The sequence below is a fragment of the Glycine soja genome, chromosome 17 (assembly GCF_004193775.1).
Source record: "Glycine soja cultivar W05 chromosome 17, ASM419377v2, whole genome shotgun sequence".
Taxonomy (NCBI): domain Eukaryota; kingdom Viridiplantae; phylum Streptophyta; class Magnoliopsida; order Fabales; family Fabaceae; genus Glycine; species Glycine soja.
In genome coordinates, this window is record NC_041018.1 from 41,945,166 (window position 1) to 41,963,999 (window position 18,834).

General features: G+C 33.9%; 2 protein-coding genes across 2 annotated transcripts; one reads left to right on the forward strand and one right to left on the reverse strand.

Moving 5' to 3' along the window:
* Nucleotides 1-2,208: 2,208 nt before the first annotated feature.
* On the reverse strand, nucleotides 2,209-6,836 carry LOC114394146 (uncharacterized protein At1g76660-like). Its single transcript, XM_028355754.1, has 3 exons — nucleotides 6,558-6,836; nucleotides 3,055-4,237; nucleotides 2,209-2,671 (listed from the first exon to the last, which is right to left on the reverse strand). The coding sequence occupies exons 1-3, from the start codon at nucleotides 6,594-6,596 to the stop codon at nucleotides 2,472-2,474; spliced, it is 1,422 nt and encodes a 473-aa protein (XP_028211555.1). The 5' UTR covers nucleotides 6,597-6,836; the 3' UTR covers nucleotides 2,209-2,471.
* A 4,144-nt stretch (nucleotides 6,837-10,980) lies between these two features.
* LOC114391414 (pentatricopeptide repeat-containing protein At2g13600-like) lies at nucleotides 10,981-18,324 on the forward strand. Its single transcript, XM_028352419.1, has 8 exons — nucleotides 10,981-11,193; nucleotides 11,605-11,723; nucleotides 11,852-11,938; nucleotides 12,716-12,781; nucleotides 13,163-15,891; nucleotides 16,997-17,081; nucleotides 17,296-17,871; nucleotides 17,960-18,324. The coding sequence occupies exons 5-6, from the start codon at nucleotides 13,280-13,282 to the stop codon at nucleotides 16,998-17,000; spliced, it is 2,616 nt and encodes an 871-aa protein (XP_028208220.1). The 5' UTR covers nucleotides 10,981-11,193; nucleotides 11,605-11,723; nucleotides 11,852-11,938; nucleotides 12,716-12,781; nucleotides 13,163-13,279; the 3' UTR covers nucleotides 17,001-17,081; nucleotides 17,296-17,871; nucleotides 17,960-18,324.
* The last annotated feature ends 510 nt before the right edge of the window (nucleotides 18,325-18,834 follow it).

Below are 18,834 nucleotides of genomic sequence, written 5' to 3' on the forward strand. Positions count from 1 at the left end.
TTTGTTGATTTTTTTGGGTAGATATTTCAAAAGGTTAAAGTCTCATTAATTAATTTTATTAATATATGTTAGTTTTTCAAATATGGATTTAATTTATATTAAAATGGGATTTTAATTTACATTAATATTCAATTTTATGTATATCCTTATTTGAAAAACTGACCGAAATTTCTTTGAAAACCCTCCTCTATATCTTCATTTTTTATTTATTTCTTGTGTTTATGCAAAAAAAAAAAAATATTATTTTGCTAATTTTGTTGCCCCAAGTCCCAACAAAAGTTGTGAGGAGGCTCTTAAATCCTGAAAATTTACCCATTACGTGAATAAGTCCTTGATATTATTGTTTTAGGTTAGACCAAATCACAACTTTATCTAAAACTCATGTAATCAATTGATTACATACAAATTAGCATCAAATGTGTTATTAGTTAAAAAAATGCATGTCCATTTTATTTTACGATTAATTAGTAGAAAAACCTATTAAATGATCTTAAAATGGTTATGATTGGTATCCTACTTTAAGTTCTTCAGATTGTTATAGAAGAAATCTCATTTGGTGGTTACTAGTCAATTTTTTTACCTTGAGTGGATCTTAAATTGGTTATGATTGGGAGGAGTCAATGATTGTGGAAAACTTTGTTTTAAAATTATTGGGAGGAGTCAATGATTGTGGAAAAAAATATTTTTTTGCTAATTTTGTTGTCCCAAGTCCCAACATGATTGTGGAAAATTTTGTTTAAAAATTATTGGGAGGAGTCAATGATTGTGGGAAAAAAAAATTATTTTGCTAATTTTGTTGTCCCAAGCCCCTACAAAAGTTGGGAGGAGTCTCTTAAATCCTGAAAATTTACCGATTACGTGAATAAGTCATTGACATTATTGTTTTAGGTTAGACCAAATCACAACTTTATCTGGAACTCATGTAATCAATTGATTACATACAAATTAGCATCAAACGTGTCATTAGTAAAAAAAATGCATGTCCAATTTATTTTACGATTAATTAGTAAAAAAAACCAATTAAATGATCTTAAAATGGTTATGATTGATATCATACTTTATGTTCTTCAGATTGTTGTAGCATAAATCTCATTTGGTGGTTAATAGTCAATTATTTTACCTTGAGTGGATTTTAAAATGGCTATGATTGGGAGGAGTCAATGATTGAGGAAAACTTTATTTTAAAATTATTGAATGAAGTTAATGTGTGAGAGAAAATGAACTCATAGGAGAAATGAGTTTGAGGATGTAATTACTCATCTTACTGTGAATTTTTTAACATTGGTGTGTAATATTTATTAATGCTAATGTTTAATTTGCAAAAAAAAATAAAATCTAACTAGTCATTTTTACCAAAGTTTTTTCTCATCACATTTTTTGCATTTATAAGAACTTTGTACAAAATGTTAAGAGAACAAAATTCAATTCTACTTGTACCTATGATATGTTGATCATCCTGTAATATTTGTGAGAGAAAATGAATTCAGTGTTTAAATTTTTTGGTAACTGAATTATTTTGGTCATAAAAAATAATTTATAACGAAGCATACAGCTGCTTGATGGTCTTGTAGATACTAGTGTCCCTTCATTTTAAGTGAGAATGATTATATTTTAACAAACAAATTTAAACACTCAATCAATATTTTTTTTCTCTTCCTATAACACTACATCAACCACATGAATCACTTATCTCTTCCTTTTTCTCTCAAGTTGTAAATAATTCAAGATTGTCCAAGAAACATTTTTCTTTAAATGGTCACCACCTCACCGGTTTGAATATTATAATACCTGTAAATAACTGAATTATTTGATGGTCTGATAGATACTAGCGCCCCTTCATTTGAAGTGAGAGTGATTATATTTTAACAAAAAATTTAAAACACTCCATAAATTTTTTCTCTGAATAACTCAAGATTGTCCAAGAAACGTTTTTCTTTAAATGATCACCGCCTCAACGGTTTGAATATTATAATAATTGTACATTTTCAACATCATTTTTTACAACAGATACTACAGGAAGAGATTAATTACATTCTCAAATTCATTCCCGCTTTTACCAATCAATAAATATCCAAATCTAGTCAAAACAGATTTTATTATTATTATTATTAATTACCATTCCTACACCAATACGCTAAAAAGAGTTGAGGTTTGTGTAAAGTTTGTATGCTCTATAGTCGGAACATATGCAGGTGGATACACTGCCCGTTGTTTAAAATCAAACTTCATTCACTTCAGACATTAATCTGAACTCGCTTGAAGAAAGAGACTACAATCATTGATCAGTAAGATCTGGTCAAACACGAGACAGAATCGGTTAGATCTAAGTTAGGTCATTCCATTTCCATATATTAGACAACCCCAAGTAAAGAGTTTCTTTTTCTTTTCTTTTTTTCTTTTTTTAAAAAAGCTACAAATTAATACACAGATAACAGACAATCTGTTCTCAACTGATTAATTCTAGTTATAAATCACATTCCCTTTTCTTCTCGGAAGCTTCTTCCTCTCCTGTAGTCAACCTCAGCATCAGAGCACGATAACCCCATCTGATATTTCCTGCAGATTCTGGAAGATTCCATTTTTGAGAATATATCCTCATCATCTTCGAGAGTACGGTTCTCTGGTGTACTTAATCCAGAGCTGTTGCTACAATGCCCTTGTGATATATGATCTGACATGCAAGAAAGAGCATATTTGCTTACAAGTAGATGAAGAAAACGACATGAAAAAAGTAGAAGCAAAGACAGAACATCCTACTCGTTAAAATGCATGCAATCACTCACAAAATTACCCTCCATCTTTTCCAGATGATATACAAATATGAACAATGCCTTACATCTCATCGGACAAAAAAAATTATAACCTTAACCCATTAAAAGTACAGTACAGCACAGTGCACCAAGGCTCTAGTTATAGAAATTATATTATATATAATATTGAAACCAAATTGTAATTAATTTAGAAGTGAGCTACTCTATTTTCTTTTTTTATTTCCATGATTTCTCAATATGCAAGGAAACAAATCAACATTTAGACCAAGTATTTACAGCATACCTTCATATCCTGGACATATAGGGGCCTGATTGTCTTTTTCCTTGCCTACTGGACCTGGATCTGATCTAAGACTTCTCTGACTCTGCAATGCCACCTGCGTATCCTGAGCTTTGAATCCTTTCATAAATGAAGGCTCTATGCTTTCTTCCATTGTTGACTTGTTAGAAGCAAATGGCAACATGGTAAATGACTCCTCCATTACATCAGAAATTTCCACATATTGACTGGTAGTTATAATCTCATCTGCACTGAAACCAAAGGATGCTCGGTAAGCTTCTATTTCTTCCACATCTTGCTTAGGACTTCTAGCATGCCTACTCTGATGTCCATTTCCGCCATTAGATTGAACATCTGAGTCTTTTGAAACACTTAATCTCCCACCATTATGAGGAAATGGAGGATTTTGGTCCAAATAAAATTGTGCATAGGTAGCAGGGCAAAAGAAATTTGTATCTTGTGATGCCATAGTGACACCACTTGTGTCATGCCCAGACACCCTCCCAGACCCAGTTCTCTGATATTTTCCATTCTCGGGAGATAGTGATGAATCCCATTGTGGATGGAACTCTCGTTCAGGAAAAGAAGATGATAAACAGTCACCCGAGTTCCTTGATATTGGAGATATAAGGCTACTGGCAGGACTTCCAGGGTAGAGTGAATATGTAGCTTGAAGATCATTTGCAGTGATGTAGTTACCCTTGCCATTGTTTTTGAGATCCACTGAAGATGAAAGAAAATGAGCAAAAGGTACATCAGGGGAAGAGGGAGTTGTTAAATGAGCCAACTCAGGAGGAGGAGTGAGAGGAGCAGTAGATGGTTCAGTAGTGAAATTTGAAAAGACTGGAGGAGACACCAGCTGTGTTTCATGAGCATATGGTCCAGTGGCAAACATTGTAGATGAAGGACCACCAGGTGAGTTAGCAGACAAGGATAAGAAACAACTAGGTGATTGTGCAGTGGAAGGAAGGGCAGAATGTGTGAAGGATGCTGGTGAAGAAGGTGGAGCTAAGAGAGAAGGAGCTAGTCCCGTGGCTTGATTGGTCAACCCAACCACTTGAGGTCCATTTGGTTGAGAGGCTGGCCCATTACTGTCAGGAATGCGAGATGCAGGTACAATGCGCTTCCCACCCTTCTGTGAACCTAAACAAGAAAATGCACCCCAACATCCTCCCCATCTCTTTCGCTGACAATGCAAGTGAAGCAATACAGATTACTCAAAGGAAAAAGGAGATCAATAACAGGTAGATCTGAAATGAAACAATAACTATTGATAATTCTTTTTGAAAATTTTAAATATTTAACAAGAATCTAGCCTCCCAAACATCAATAAATTCTTCGTCAAATTGTTACATAACCTTTAGGCATGCCAAGATAAGAGCTTACACTTGGTAATCACCACATATCTTTTAGGATCTAAGTTTTTATGTGTGATATATATTTTTTTTTTATGAAAACTGTTAAAGGGATATCTAAATTAACATCACATACATTCCAAAGTTAAGTGACCCAGTATCCTTTTGGCTACTTGATTCTAGTAGTCTCACCCTTAACTTATTTACAACAATTTAGACGTTAGTGGGATGACAGCTATTCTGAATCTTTTTATTACTCTCATTATTTAATTTATTATATTTATGTTTTGCTTTATTTAGTTTCTTTTATTACTATTATTATTTAGTTAACTATCCTAACTTGTTTAATATTATTGCTTAGTTTATCATATTACATATTATGCTTTATTTAGTTTATCGTTAGTATTATTTTAGTTTTCTAATTATATGTTATAATTCCTGAAAATACTAAAAAAGAAAATAAGAGAAGTTAAACTGGATCAAACTGAAGTCCAACAAACCAAAACAAAAATCTTGACACAATTCTCAAATCTGATCTAGATGCTGAAAATAATATCTGAAAATACAAGCAGCAGGTTCAAGCCAAATAAGTTACAGAGCAGTATAGTAATGAGGATAATAGTGGTTACTTGCCAATAAATGTTAAAAGTTTAAGACTCTTCTAACTTCAATCTACATCATACATACTTGCTACTTATGAACAAATATATAAACCATATAACAGTACTGATCCACCATTTCATGCCCGAACAAAATTAGGCATTCATCTGACATAGCATCCATCTCGTAATTTGATTTACCATATCCACATGGGCAAGTTGCCAAATTCGAGGATGTACGTAAACTCATGGACTCAACTCGAAAACTCATAAGAGTATATCCAATATGAAAAATAATATTAAAAATTCTATAATGACATATAAGCAAAACAAAATACTCTTTAAGACTACAATAATTCAACATTTCAACTTCATAATAAAGCTAAGAAGCAAATCACAATAATAAAGTATGATAGTACATAAGTACTAAACAAGATCAAACTACATAAATGATAAATCATATATAAACTCAAAAACATAGGTTACTTCAAAACCTTTAAAAAGGGAGTTATTTTTTTCAAATCATTGGAGTCCCAATAAAACAATGTCACTCTGGACTCACCGACTCGCTTCTTGACTCAAGAGTTTATCCAAGTTTATGGGAAAAAGAGTTTGACAACGAGCTAGCTCGCTTTCTCTAACTAGAATCGGAAAATGGTAAAAGTTCATGTTCTACTTAAGAGTTTGACAACCTTATCCACATGCAAATCCAGGCTATTAGGACATGACACAAACCCACACAATAGAAAAAAGAACAGAAAAAAAAAAGGAGGGAGAAAGAGAGGAAAAATATACTGGTTGTTAAAAGAAAGAAAATAAAGCAAATATTCTATTGGTTATTATAAGTTGCAGGTATTCTTTCAATACCTGCCAAAAAAATCGCAAATAGCTATTAACAGTAGGGGTTTAACTTTCTTATTTCTATTGCATACGAATTATGAGACCCTTCAACATAAAGAGCTTTTCAAAATGAAGGTTTACATAACACAACATAGCATAACGACAAGCGTGTATGTACGTGATGATATGGATCCAGATTTTGACTCAAAAATGGGAATATAACAAAAAAAAGAAAAGGCCGATTGCACCAAAAGAAGAAAAGTATACCACACTTGTCACTAATTTGTGGGGGTAAGATTTGAAAACTAATAGTTCAGCCATCAGATCCGTCCAAGTTTAGTTCGGGCTGGTTTGAAGTGACCCACTAGGTTTCGGACAGTGGGAATTATCTGTCGTTCATAATGTTCTCGAAGACAAACAAATGCAAGTGTAACCAGAAGAGAAAAGCAATGGTTGGCGCCCAACATGTGAACTAAGTTACAAATGCAATTAACATCATTTGACGTGAGATCTGAGTGCTTAAAACAGTGAAAACAGCAGCAATAAACAAGCATCAACCGAAAACAGAGAAAAATAGTGTTACGGTATGTACTAGGGACCTCAGATCTAACCCCAGAAACCCTTGTCTCGCTCGCAAATAATGCATAGAAATGAAATTTATAAAGAGTAATAGAAGGGTGCATGAGATTGAGAGAGTGAGTGAGAAATATACTCTTTCGTGCTGAGGAAATCGATTTTGCTCGGACCCCATTAGATTAGATTGTAGCTGTTGCACTCTACTACTAGAACTGTCAGGTCAGGTGTAAACCAAGATCCTTCTCACATTTCTTCTTCACAAGCTGACACCGCATGGACTTCTTCTAACTTCTTGATGTGAAGAGGGAGGGAGAATATTAATTAATTAATTAATGGCAGCAATCAAAGGACAAAGAAAGACAAAAGCGAAAAAGATTGAAGTGTGTGTGATGAAGATAGAGAAAAAGCGACGGAGAGACCGGGACAAGGGCAATACTTTATACTATTATTATCAACATTATTACTGGAAAAACACGCCCTTATGGAATTAAAGAGTTTAATTATCCAAATAATTTTATTTTATACGGTTCAATTAGTTGAATTTAAAAAAGCGTACTTAGAATTATCAACTAACAAGTGAGAGAGAGGGTCTTATCATATGATAACATTAAAAAATTACCAATAAATTTATATTAAAATTTTATGACATTATAATCTCATGTTTAAACTTTGTAAATTGTTGGGAAATAAAATTTTACTACAGGTGACAGATAGATTTTAGGTGTTGTTAGGTGCACCCAGCACCCATAGCGAAAAGACAAAAATATTCCGTGAACATTTAAAACAATTATCGTGTATCCAAATAATATTGTTTGATCCGCAAATGTTATAGTTGATCCGCAAGTTTCTGATGAAGTAAGTTGATCCGCAAGTATGTCATGGATCAACTTGATCCGCAAGGTACCCGCGGATGAACTTGATCCGTAAGACACTCGCAAATCAAGTTGATTCGTAGTTGATTTTTAAGAAGTGTTTCACGGATCAAGTTAATCTGTAAGCTTCAAACAGTTGTAACTTTTGATATAAATGTCTGTTTGAGGTCCATAATATGTCAAAACGCTTGAAATTGAAGGAGAAATCCCCGAATAAATCCCCAAGGGATTTGGCCCACTATTTTTCCAAAAAATGCCTCTAAGTAGCTCAAATATAAGATTTAAGATTAAAAAAATAAGATTTGGTCAACTTGATCTGCAAGCTTCTTTAAAATGCTTGGTGGTGGTGCTGTTGTGCTGCTCTGCTCTACTTCTTCCTCACGCATTCTCCTCGTCTGACGTTTGGCAAGGTGGTGGTGGTGCTTTACGGATCAACTTGATTCGCATGTAGATTTTAAAGTTGTGGATCAAGTTGATTCGTGGTGGTGGTGCTTTACGTTTCAATAAAGCTAAACTTTTTTAAAAAATTCGGGCGGATCAAGTTGATTCGTGAAAAACTCACGGATCAAGTTGATCCCTGTAATGCTTGCAGATCAAGTTGATCCATGAAAAACTCACAGATCAACTTGATCCGCTTTTGGTCCGCCTGCGTTACACAGATTAACTTGATCCGCATGAGTCTTTCGCAACGAAACATTGGAGGGACATTTCTAACATTTTTAAGTGATGATGGGTGCACCAGTAATAACGCTGGGTGCACCTAGCAACACCCATAGATTTTTCGTAAAATTAAGATATTTTGCATTAATATCACAATGACTCAAAAATATGAATCACGTAATAATTCATTAAAATAAATATAAATGATGAAAATTTAAAAAAAAAGTATAAATAAAATGTGAATATAAGAACTTATCTTTTTTATATTTAAATTTTATTTAAATATTTGTGCAATTACTATACAATTTAATTAAAAACTTTTTATTCTCTTAATAAATTTCTCACATTCTTTGATTATAAAAATTAAACACAATTATTTATGTAATAACTTTAAATAAAGTATTTTATAAAGTATTTGGTCAAATATTATCGGCGAATATTTTTATAAAGTATTTTAAATAAATAATTATTTTTTAAAAATTTATGTTCAGAAGAATTTATTATCAAATTATTTTTTATTTTTAGGTGGAATTCTATTTATTTTAATCATGAATTATAAAGTATAATATTTTAATTATTAATTATTATTGTTAATGGTATATGTATATGCATTGTTGATTATATATGGAATGATAATTAGTAAAATCAGGACAGATTATTACAATGTATGTTCCTCTCCACACATCTCAATTACTTCAACCAAATTAATTAATGTACAAAAATTCTATTTATTACTTCTCCATTTTATTCCTATTTCAAGAAGGAAAAAAAAAATCTAATCCAACCATTATAAGAAAAATGACCTATGCTTAACAACAAAAACCATTAATAGATGTTAAAAATGTGTATGTAAATGTAATAAATATTTTCCCCTATGAATAGTTGGTCATCAACTTTGAGGGGATGTACAATGACACATTATAGTATGTCATTAGAGGTTTTACTTACAGATTTACTTTTATCTACAATTATATTTAATTGACACTATATATGTTTCCTACAATTCACAATGTGTGTAGGTAATAGTCATTAATTTATATCTACAACCTCTAATTATAGGTAAAAATATTAACTTGTACCTACTACCTCTAACTGTGAATAAAAGTCATTAACCTATGCCTACTATTGAAAGATTGTAGATACAAACCATTTAGTTGTACTTATATCTCAGGAAGTGACTGTCCTACAATGCCATTTTGTCCACTCTGGTGAAATATGACACATTTCAGAGAATTATAGTATTTCAATTTTTCATTAAAAGAAACTTTCCACTAAAAGCTATTTATTAGTAATCTATAACTAAGTCCAAACACATGGGATAAGTTTTCACCATTTCCCTCGCTAGGTTCAATAATGTCCTTTGCGTCAAGGGTTGATGGGAGAACACTTTCAGGTGTAGCTACCCTGATTTCCCCTAAACTGCTCCTCTAGATCTGACCAAATCCATTACTTTGCTTCAGAGATATAAGCTTGGTCATTATTATGGCCTAATGTCAAGAATCTAGAACTTGTTTCCTTTAGAATCTGCTTAGCAACATCTTTTGATGATTCCCGTTCCTCTTTATAACCATTGCTTTTTTGCATTTAATTATGATGAGAACCACCATTTGTTTCACTTTTAGTGCTCAAAGACCCTTGACTTAAAGAAGTTGACTCGTTAAAGTTAGGAGGTTTTGATGGCTCAAGTCCTAATAATCCACCATTAGTTTAGAACCTAACTGAATGAGCAATCAAAGACTCTACAAGTCTCTTTAGATTTGAAAATATTGTTGTTGTTCTTACCTGCTTTCTCATCTGGTAAATTAGAGTTATTGAAACCAAAAAATGATATATTAGTCTCAATTGATGATGACTGTTGAACTATTGACAAGTGTACCAATTTGTCTCAAGTAGTAAAGTAAATAAAAGTCTGAGTGTTGAGTACACAAGGACTTTGTTTATATTTAAATAAATGAATATTTTGACCATTCTCATCCATAACTACTGTAAATTCGGCCGCCTTCATCTTGCTACCAACCTCTTCCACAATATGCTTCAAATTGGTTGTTCTCCTAATGTTGTGACACATACCACCTTATTTAAGGCTTTTATGCAATCCAACATGCCAACCCCTGCTTTTCGCTTGTTTAATGTCATGTTATCTGCTGGCCAATCTCCGGATTTAATTCTTTGTAATGTATTAATTGATTGTCTTTCAAAGGCTTGAAGGTGCCAGGATGCAATTCAAGTTTTTCTTAGTTTGTCAGAGCGAAACTTAAAGCCTGATTCTTATACCTTTTCTTCATTGTTATATACAATCTGTCGCTCCAGAATGTTTTATCTCTAAACTAAACTAGTTCTAGTCTCCTGACATATAGATGCTGATTTAGTGTTTTGTAATGCTCTTTTAAGCTCTCTTACTAAGGTTGACCTTCCTTCTCTTGCTGTTGGATTCTATGACCATATGATTGATGAAGGTTTTGTGCTAGATAAATATACTTTGCTGGATTACTAAGTGCACTCTGTTGTGCGGGAAGAGTTGATAAAGTAGTTAATGTGTACCATGGTGTTGTAACGAGTTATCATGACACTGATGCTCACATCCATACTGTAATAACAGCTGGTCTTCTAAAGATCGGAAAGTTTCACAAGGCTGTCAGTGTTTTAAGATTTGCAATAATGAATAAATATCCACTCGACACTGTAGCATACACAATTGGCATCTGTGCAGTTCTTAGAGGTAGAAGAACTTAAGAGGCTTGCACATTGTATGGCCAGATGAAGAACAATGGTCTGAAACCTAGTGTTCATACCTATAATATGATGTTGTTCACTTTTTGTAAAGAAAGAGATCTCCAGATGATAAAAAGATACTACAAGAGATGATTGATTCAAGGATATATCTTAGTGGCAGAAATTTCTCCAACTTGTGTAAATATATGTGTAGATCAGATACTCATCTTTCTCTTTTAAAATTGTTGGCTGAGATAAGATATTTGAGGTTATTATCTGCCAAGGCATTGCATTTGTTAAACTTTGACAGGCATGCCGATGGTGTACAAGCAAAACATAAACATTAGGCAGAAGATAATACAGAGTGGAACCCAATTCTGGATACATCCAGTTCTGAAGATCTGTCAGATGTAGCTGCTTCTGTTGGTTGATCTCTTATCAGTCTTATGCTTGCCATGTAGCTCACTTCTGCTTGAAGCGTTCATTCAATTTCTATACCATGAAATTCATTAATCTATCCACACCCTGGTAATAATTAGTAAATCTTATATAATTAGTAAATCTTATGCTTTTTCTTTGTATGTTTTCTATGATGGAAGGGACTAGGCATTAGTGTTATCCTATTCTAGTTAATAGTAGATCACTGGTATCTTTATGGAACTTATCCCTACCTCCCCTAATTTTTTGGTCCTTGATTTTAACATGCTTTCAGCAGGCTTGCAGACATTTTATTAACGGTCACATATTTTAATGTCATGTTTGATTGGAACTTTTCAGATTTGAATATTTCATTGTATCGTTGATAATATGCTTTATCGCTAGCCTCAAATTCATAAGTTTGTTTTGCATCCCTGATCCCTGACTAAGTTTACCTGTCTTGTGATTATTGTAGTATGGCCAAAAGATTGCTGCTTTCATGCAATAATTTGTTTTTCGCAGATAGTTTGCACAAAAGAAAGACGGCAGAAAAGTAGTTGTATTGTTTATGGATCCAGCGTCTTCCATATATTATCTTGATATAAGCTGGAATGGGATAGCGAGAAAAAGGCCACAAAAAGGTATAATCTTTCTAGATACATTATACTAGTTTATAATGGAAGCTTAGATTACCTTTTTCAATATTTGTGGAAAAAAAGTGAATTGTTGGCAGTATTTTTTATGCTTTCACTATCTTGTGTTACATCAGATTGTGTACTTTGTCACATTGTTCATATATGATGTTGCAAGGGATATCGTTGGTATTACAATCTTCATTGGCGTCGGTCTCTTTCAGGTACAGTCTGAATTTATTTGTCATGAATAAGTTATTTGTTTGCTTCATCATCTTGGATAGTTCCTTAATGCTTATATCTGCTTCAAGACTATAATAATTTGAAAATGGTGTCGTCAAGCTGCTAACAGGGTTGTCGCATTTCTAATTATATTGTAAAGTAGATTTTGTTTGCTACTTTGCTTTTAACACTTCTGTATTGATGTCGGTGAATTTGGGAATAGTATACTTCTCTTTGTCATGGAGCAAATTTTCATGATATTTGCATAGAAAAACGTAGTGGACAATGTTATAATAATTAATTTTTTGCATATTTTTTTCCTTGAAAATGTGAATAATGGTGTCAACCATCATATGATCTGTTTCGATTTGATAGACTGAGAGAATTCTCATTAGGCCTTTTCTGTTTCCCTTACCTATAAAGCATTGCAATTTGTAATTTTTTTTTCTTATAAATTTTTCTTGCTTAGTGAATTATGTTACTTTGCTCAACATTTTAATTTTTGTAAATTGTAATACCAGTTGTACATTGATTATCAGTGTGTCTACATATTCTTTTTTTCATCTCTTCTGTCTTGTACAATTTAGTGGTTGCTCTTGTTATGTTTAATTTCATCTTTTCTTTTTGTGGGATTTAGAGAGCAAAGAGTTATGTAGTTGTTCTATAAGTTTAAAGGTTGAGGTTATGAATTTTGAATTGTGAATAAGTTGGTTAAGTAGCACTTTTTTTTTACCTTGACCTACTTGGTTTCAACTAGCTATTTTTTTTTTTGCAAGCAGGCAAATGAAGTCATGAAAGCAAATAACTTGTCTGATGTCGTTGTTGTATTGCATGGGCGAGTTGAGGTAGACTCCTTTGACCAATATATGGTTTTCATTTTTCATAGATGCTATACTTTATACCATAGTTACTTAGTTTATGGTACTCTTCAGTATGTGTATGGGTGCATTAGTTACTTAGTGCATGGTACTCTTCAGTATGTGTATGGGTGCATGTTATGTAGCATATCATATGTCGGGGGTATATTTCATTTTGGTATATTATTTAAATTTGTAATATGTTTTACAATATTAATTAGTATCTATTAATATAATTTTTTGATTTTTTAAAATTTACAATATCTAGGCACACATATATATAATTACTTTAAATTAATTTTTCTTATATTTTAATAACTTTAATCATTATTTTAGGTTAATATATTTTGGGCTTTTTTCCTTAACAAGGTGTTGATCCAATTATGAGCCAACAAGGGTAATAGGCGAAGCTGCAGAACATGAAAAACACTTGTCCGTGCTTCCCATTGAAATCATGAATATGCGAGTAAGGAACCTCAAAATCAAATGTCTTACATGCAACTGTCTCAGAAGTTTTACGATGCTTTCAAGCTGTGTGGGTCCCCACCCATTGCTCGCAAACTTCATGCCCAACTCATACTCTCCGGTTTGGACGCTTCCCTTTTCTTACTCAACAATCTATTGCACATGTACTCCAACTGCGGCATGGTAGACGATGCTTTTCGTGTTTTCCGCGAGGCCAACCATGCCAATATCTTCACTTGGAACACCATGCTCCATGCCTTTTTTGATTCGGGTCGAATGAGGGAAGCAGAGAACTTGTTTGATGAAATGCCCCATATAGTGAGAGACTCCGTTTCATGGACCACCATGATATCCGGCTATTGTCAAAACGGCCTCCCTGCTCATAGCATCAAAACTTTTATGTCAATGCTCCGGGACTCCAATCATGACATTCAAAACTGTGACCCCTTTTCCTATACTTGTACTATGAAGGCTTGTGGCTGCCTTGCCTCCACTCGGTTTGCTCTTCAGTTGCATGCCCATGTCATCAAGTTACATTTGGGAGCCCAAACCTGCATTCAGAACTCCCTTGTTGATATGTATATTAAGTGTGGAGCAATCACTTTGGCTGAGACTGTTTTCCTTAACATTGAAAGCCCAAGTTTGTTCTGTTGGAACAGTATGATTTATGGATATTCTCAATTATATGGACCCTATGAAGCTCTCCATGTGTTCACCCGAATGCCTGAACGTGACCATGTTTCTTGGAACACGCTGATCTCAGTGTTCTCTCAATACGGCCATGGGATCCGCTGTCTTAGTACGTTTGTGGAGATGTGCAATCTGGGGTTTAAGCCCAATTTCATGACTTATGGCAGTGTACTCAGTGCATGTGCCAGCATTTCTGATCTGAAATGGGGTGCCCATTTGCATGCTCGGATTCTTCGCATGGAACATAGCCTGGATGCGTTTTTGGGAAGTGGTCTCATAGACATGTATGCCAAATGTGGATGCTTAGCACTGGCGAGGCGTGTGTTTAACAGTTTAGGGGAACAGAATCAAGTTTCTTGGACTTGCTTGATTTCAGGGGTTGCACAGTTTGGACTTCGTGATGATGCTTTGGCACTATTTAACCAAATGAGGCAGGCTTCTGTGGTGTTGGATGAATTCACCCTTGCGACAATTCTTGGGGTTTGTTCAGGTCAAAATTATGCTGCCACTGGGGAACTACTTCATGGATATGCAATCAAAAGTGGGATGGATTCCTTTGTTCCTGTGGGGAATGCAATCATTACAATGTATGCAAGGTGTGGTGATACTGAGAAAGCTAGTCTTGCATTTAGATCAATGCCACTAAGAGATACCATATCATGGACGGCCATGATCACTGCATTCTCTCAGAATGGAGATATTGACAGGGCCCGCCAATGTTTTGATATGATGCCTGAGCGTAATGTCATAACTTGGAACTCCATGTTAAGCACATATATTCAACATGGCTTCTCGGAAGAAGGGATGAAGTTGTATGTTTTGATGAGAAGCAAAGCAGTCAAACCGGATTGGGTCACTTTTGCAACATCTATCCGGGCCTGTGCTGATTTGGCTACTATAAAACTTGGGACACAAGTCGTATCTCATGTGACAAAGTTTGGACTTAGTTCAGATGTTTCAGTTGCAAACAGTATTGTCACCATGTATTCAAGATGTGGACAAATCAAAGAAGCACGAAAAGTTTTTGACTCAATACATGTGAAAAACCTGATTTCCTGGAATGCCATGATGGCAGCATTTGCTCAAAATGGTTTAGGCAATAAAGCAATTGAAACATATGAGGATATGTTGAGGACAGAATGCAAACCTGACCATATAAGCTATGTTGCTGTTTTATCTGGTTGCAGCCACATGGGGCTTGTAGTTGAAGGGAAAAATTATTTTGATTCCATGACTCAAGTGTTTGGCATTTCTCCAACAAATGAGCACTTTGCTTGTATGGTAGATCTGCTTGGCCGAGCAGGGTTACTAGACCAGGCCAAGAATTTAATAGACGGAATGCCTTTTAAGCCAAATGCCACTGTTTGGGGTGCTCTACTAGGAGCATGCCGAATTCATCATGATTCAATACTAGCAGAAACTGCCGCAAAGAAGTTGATGGAATTAAATGTTGAAGATTCTGGAGGTTATGTTCTTCTAGCAAATATATATGCAGAGTCTGGGGAACTAGAAAATGTTGCTGATATGAGAAAGTTAATGAAAGTGAAAGGAATTCGAAAGAGTCCAGGTTGTAGCTGGATAGAGGTTGATAACAGGGTACATGTGTTTACTGTAGATGAAACCAGTCATCCACAGATAAACGAGGTTTATGTAAAACTGGAGGAGATGATGAAGAAGATAGAAGATACAGGAAGATACGTTAGTATCGTCTCTTGTGCCCATAGGAGTCAGAAATACCATAGTGAAAAGCTCGCTTTTGCTTTTGGGTTGCTTAGTTTGCCACCTTGGATGCCTATACAAGTAACGAAGAATCTCCGCGTCTGCAATGATTGTCACTTGGTAATAAAGTTGTTGTCCTTGGTCACCTCAAGGGAACTTATCATGAGAGATGGATTTCGATTTCATCATTTCAAGGATGGGTTTTGCTCCTGTCGAGACTACTGGTAGTCTGGTGTACACATTATTCTTTTCTATATTTTCCTAGTGCTTCCTCTCCCATTGCTTCTGCTTTATACCTTTTTCCTTATGAAAAGCCAACAATCATTATTTTTAAAAAGTATGTTATCAGTACTATAGTTGTTACATAAATTATTATCTAAACTAAATAGGAATTTTGTATTAATTGCTACTTTGCTAGCAATTTGACAGAAGTCATATATATACAAATTCCAGACATCCACAGAAGAGAGGGAGAAGGTTGACAGAGAGTGGCGACCAGTGTCTTCACCTTGAGACCAATACAGTCCCTAATTTTTTGGTTATAGCAATTTGAAATTCAGAGGACTGGTTGAACTGGACTGGAGCCAAACTCATATTGAAATCTAAATGAATGTAATCAAATCAACATGCATAAGTAGTGATCTTTCTCGTATTGCCAAATGGACTGAAAAAAAATCATTCAATGAATCAAAAGGCTTGAGGAGGACCACAGGCAATGCCTCAAGGAAATTGGTGTTTGCAGTATTTTGGTGCAAATGTTTGAAGGGAAATTTCTGAATTTTCAAGTATAATTCCTTTAAATGTTTCCCCCTTTCAAAGCTGGGCATGCCATATGCTTCAGCAATGGCTCACAGTAGTACTTGTTGATGTCCTTCCCATAAAGGACAACTAGCAGGAAGAGAACCGAAGATCTTTTGGTCAAAGAAGTTTGACCCTGCTAGTTGAGCCAACCCTCGGGGATTTTAGTTTTTGTTATCTTATTTATTGAGAGGATGCATTATTCAATGCCTTTGTACTTTATTTTTTACTGATTTACTATTATTAAAGGGAGAAGAAAAATTATCTGATTAAACATTATTGGTTAGCATCAGTTAGTAATGTTTCTAACTTGACACCATTTATTTGATTATTGTAGAATCTTTAGATTACAATATGCACTATTTGATCGAAATGTCTTGTAGTCTTCGTTGTAATTTGTAAATACTTTTGTACAATAACATGTCAGTTTGTGCCTGTATATATGACGCATGCTTGTTTCTTTAGTTCAAACTTTCCTTTTAATAAGTATGTAGTATCATTTCTGAAAAAATTGTTCATTCACTATTACAGGTAAAATATATTGATAGTTATTCTGTTACCATCCAAGAGTTAGAATCTATAACAGCCAAATTTAAGTTCAATTCTATGATGCGAGGTAACCTCCTTTTATTTTTTCTTCCTTTTCACTGGTGTATTGACCTCTTAATCTTTACCTTGCTGCTAATGTTCGAGCCTCAGGCAGTCATCATAATGTTTGCTCGTTTATTTTGACAGTGTTCTGTTCTTATCCAATTTACTGACAAATTATTGTTTAATGAGGTCCTGTATTATCACAGCATTAATTGAAATCTGTTTCTTGTTTTCTCCAGCACCATTACATGGTTTTGCATTTTGGTTTGACGTTGAATTTAATGGGCATGCAATATCATCAACCAATTATCAATCAATTACTTCATTTGTTGACAATCATCAGATGAATGGTAATCAGAGAAAAAGGCAAACAAACCCAAATGAAGCACTGGTCTTGTCCACTGCGCCTGAGGACCCTCCAACACATTGGCAGCAGCTGCAGTATTTATTTTTCCAATTTTCAGTTTAAATATATGGTTCTAGTTTTTTTGTTCAATATGAACTGGGGGTGGACCTTGAACAATGTTCCCATCTATTCCCGTTAGAGATGTAAACACAATACCCAAAGCTTAAGCTTTTGGAATATAGTTAGTTAGGTTTTTATTATTATGCTTATTTTAACTGCTGGAATATTATGTTCAAAATTACATTTCTTTTATTATTTTGGTGTCTTGATCTTATTGATGTATTTTGCAGACATTGATGTACTTTTATAACCCTATAGAGCTGGAACAAGATCAACTAATTGAAGGTTCAGTGACATTGTGACAAAGCAAAGAAAATGCTCGATTTATGAATATTCACCTCGAATATACGTGAGTCAGAACAATTTCTTTCACCAAAATATGCCTTTAGGGTAAATTTTTAATGGATTTCTGACTTTGTTCCCTGCCATTATTGCAGTTCAGGTGGTCGATCGTATGTGAAAGAGTCTGTTATGAGATGATGATCTTTTCACTTGTACAACATCCTCAGACTGCAGCTTATATCTTTTCTGACTTCGTTTCTCCTATAGAATTGAGGTAGCAGTTTGGTTCTTGAGAATCACTAATCTCTGCTTGCTAGATTAGAACGGAGCAACTGACGAACGTTAGCATAGAGTTAGGTAAATCACATGAAACTTTGTTGTAATTTATTTGATACCAAATACATCATTGAGGTGAATTATTTATGTCATAATTTGTCCTTTCTAAAGCCTTTATTGTGGGGACGACTCGTTTCAATTTTTTCTTGGAGTCTTACTGTAACATAGGAGCTGTTTTGAACCACATATTCTTGTCGATTTTATTTTATGTTCGTTAAAAATTGGTAGCATCGGCCATTTTCCTGTATATTGCGTGTATTGATAAATTTCAGTGGTCATCGTTGAGCATCGGTCCCTTGATTAAGTTGTAAAATAAAAGAAGTATAAAACTTAAAATATATATTTTGCAATATAAATTATAAAATAATTTCATTATATATATATATAACACATATATAATATCATATTATACAAAAAATATTAACTGTTAATTAAAAGTTTTATCACCTACCAAAAATTTTAATGAAAGTTTTATTATTAATACACAATTATTAAAAAATTATACTTTTTAAGAGAATATAGATGTTAAACTCTGACATGCGACTTAAACCATTCTAACAATAAGACCATTCTATTTTTAAAATTCAATCCCGTCCAAATCAACATAGAGCCAGACCAACTAAGATTATGCTCACTATCACCTATAAGGTCAAATGATTAATTTAACTATTAATTCTATTCGGATTGTTAGTCA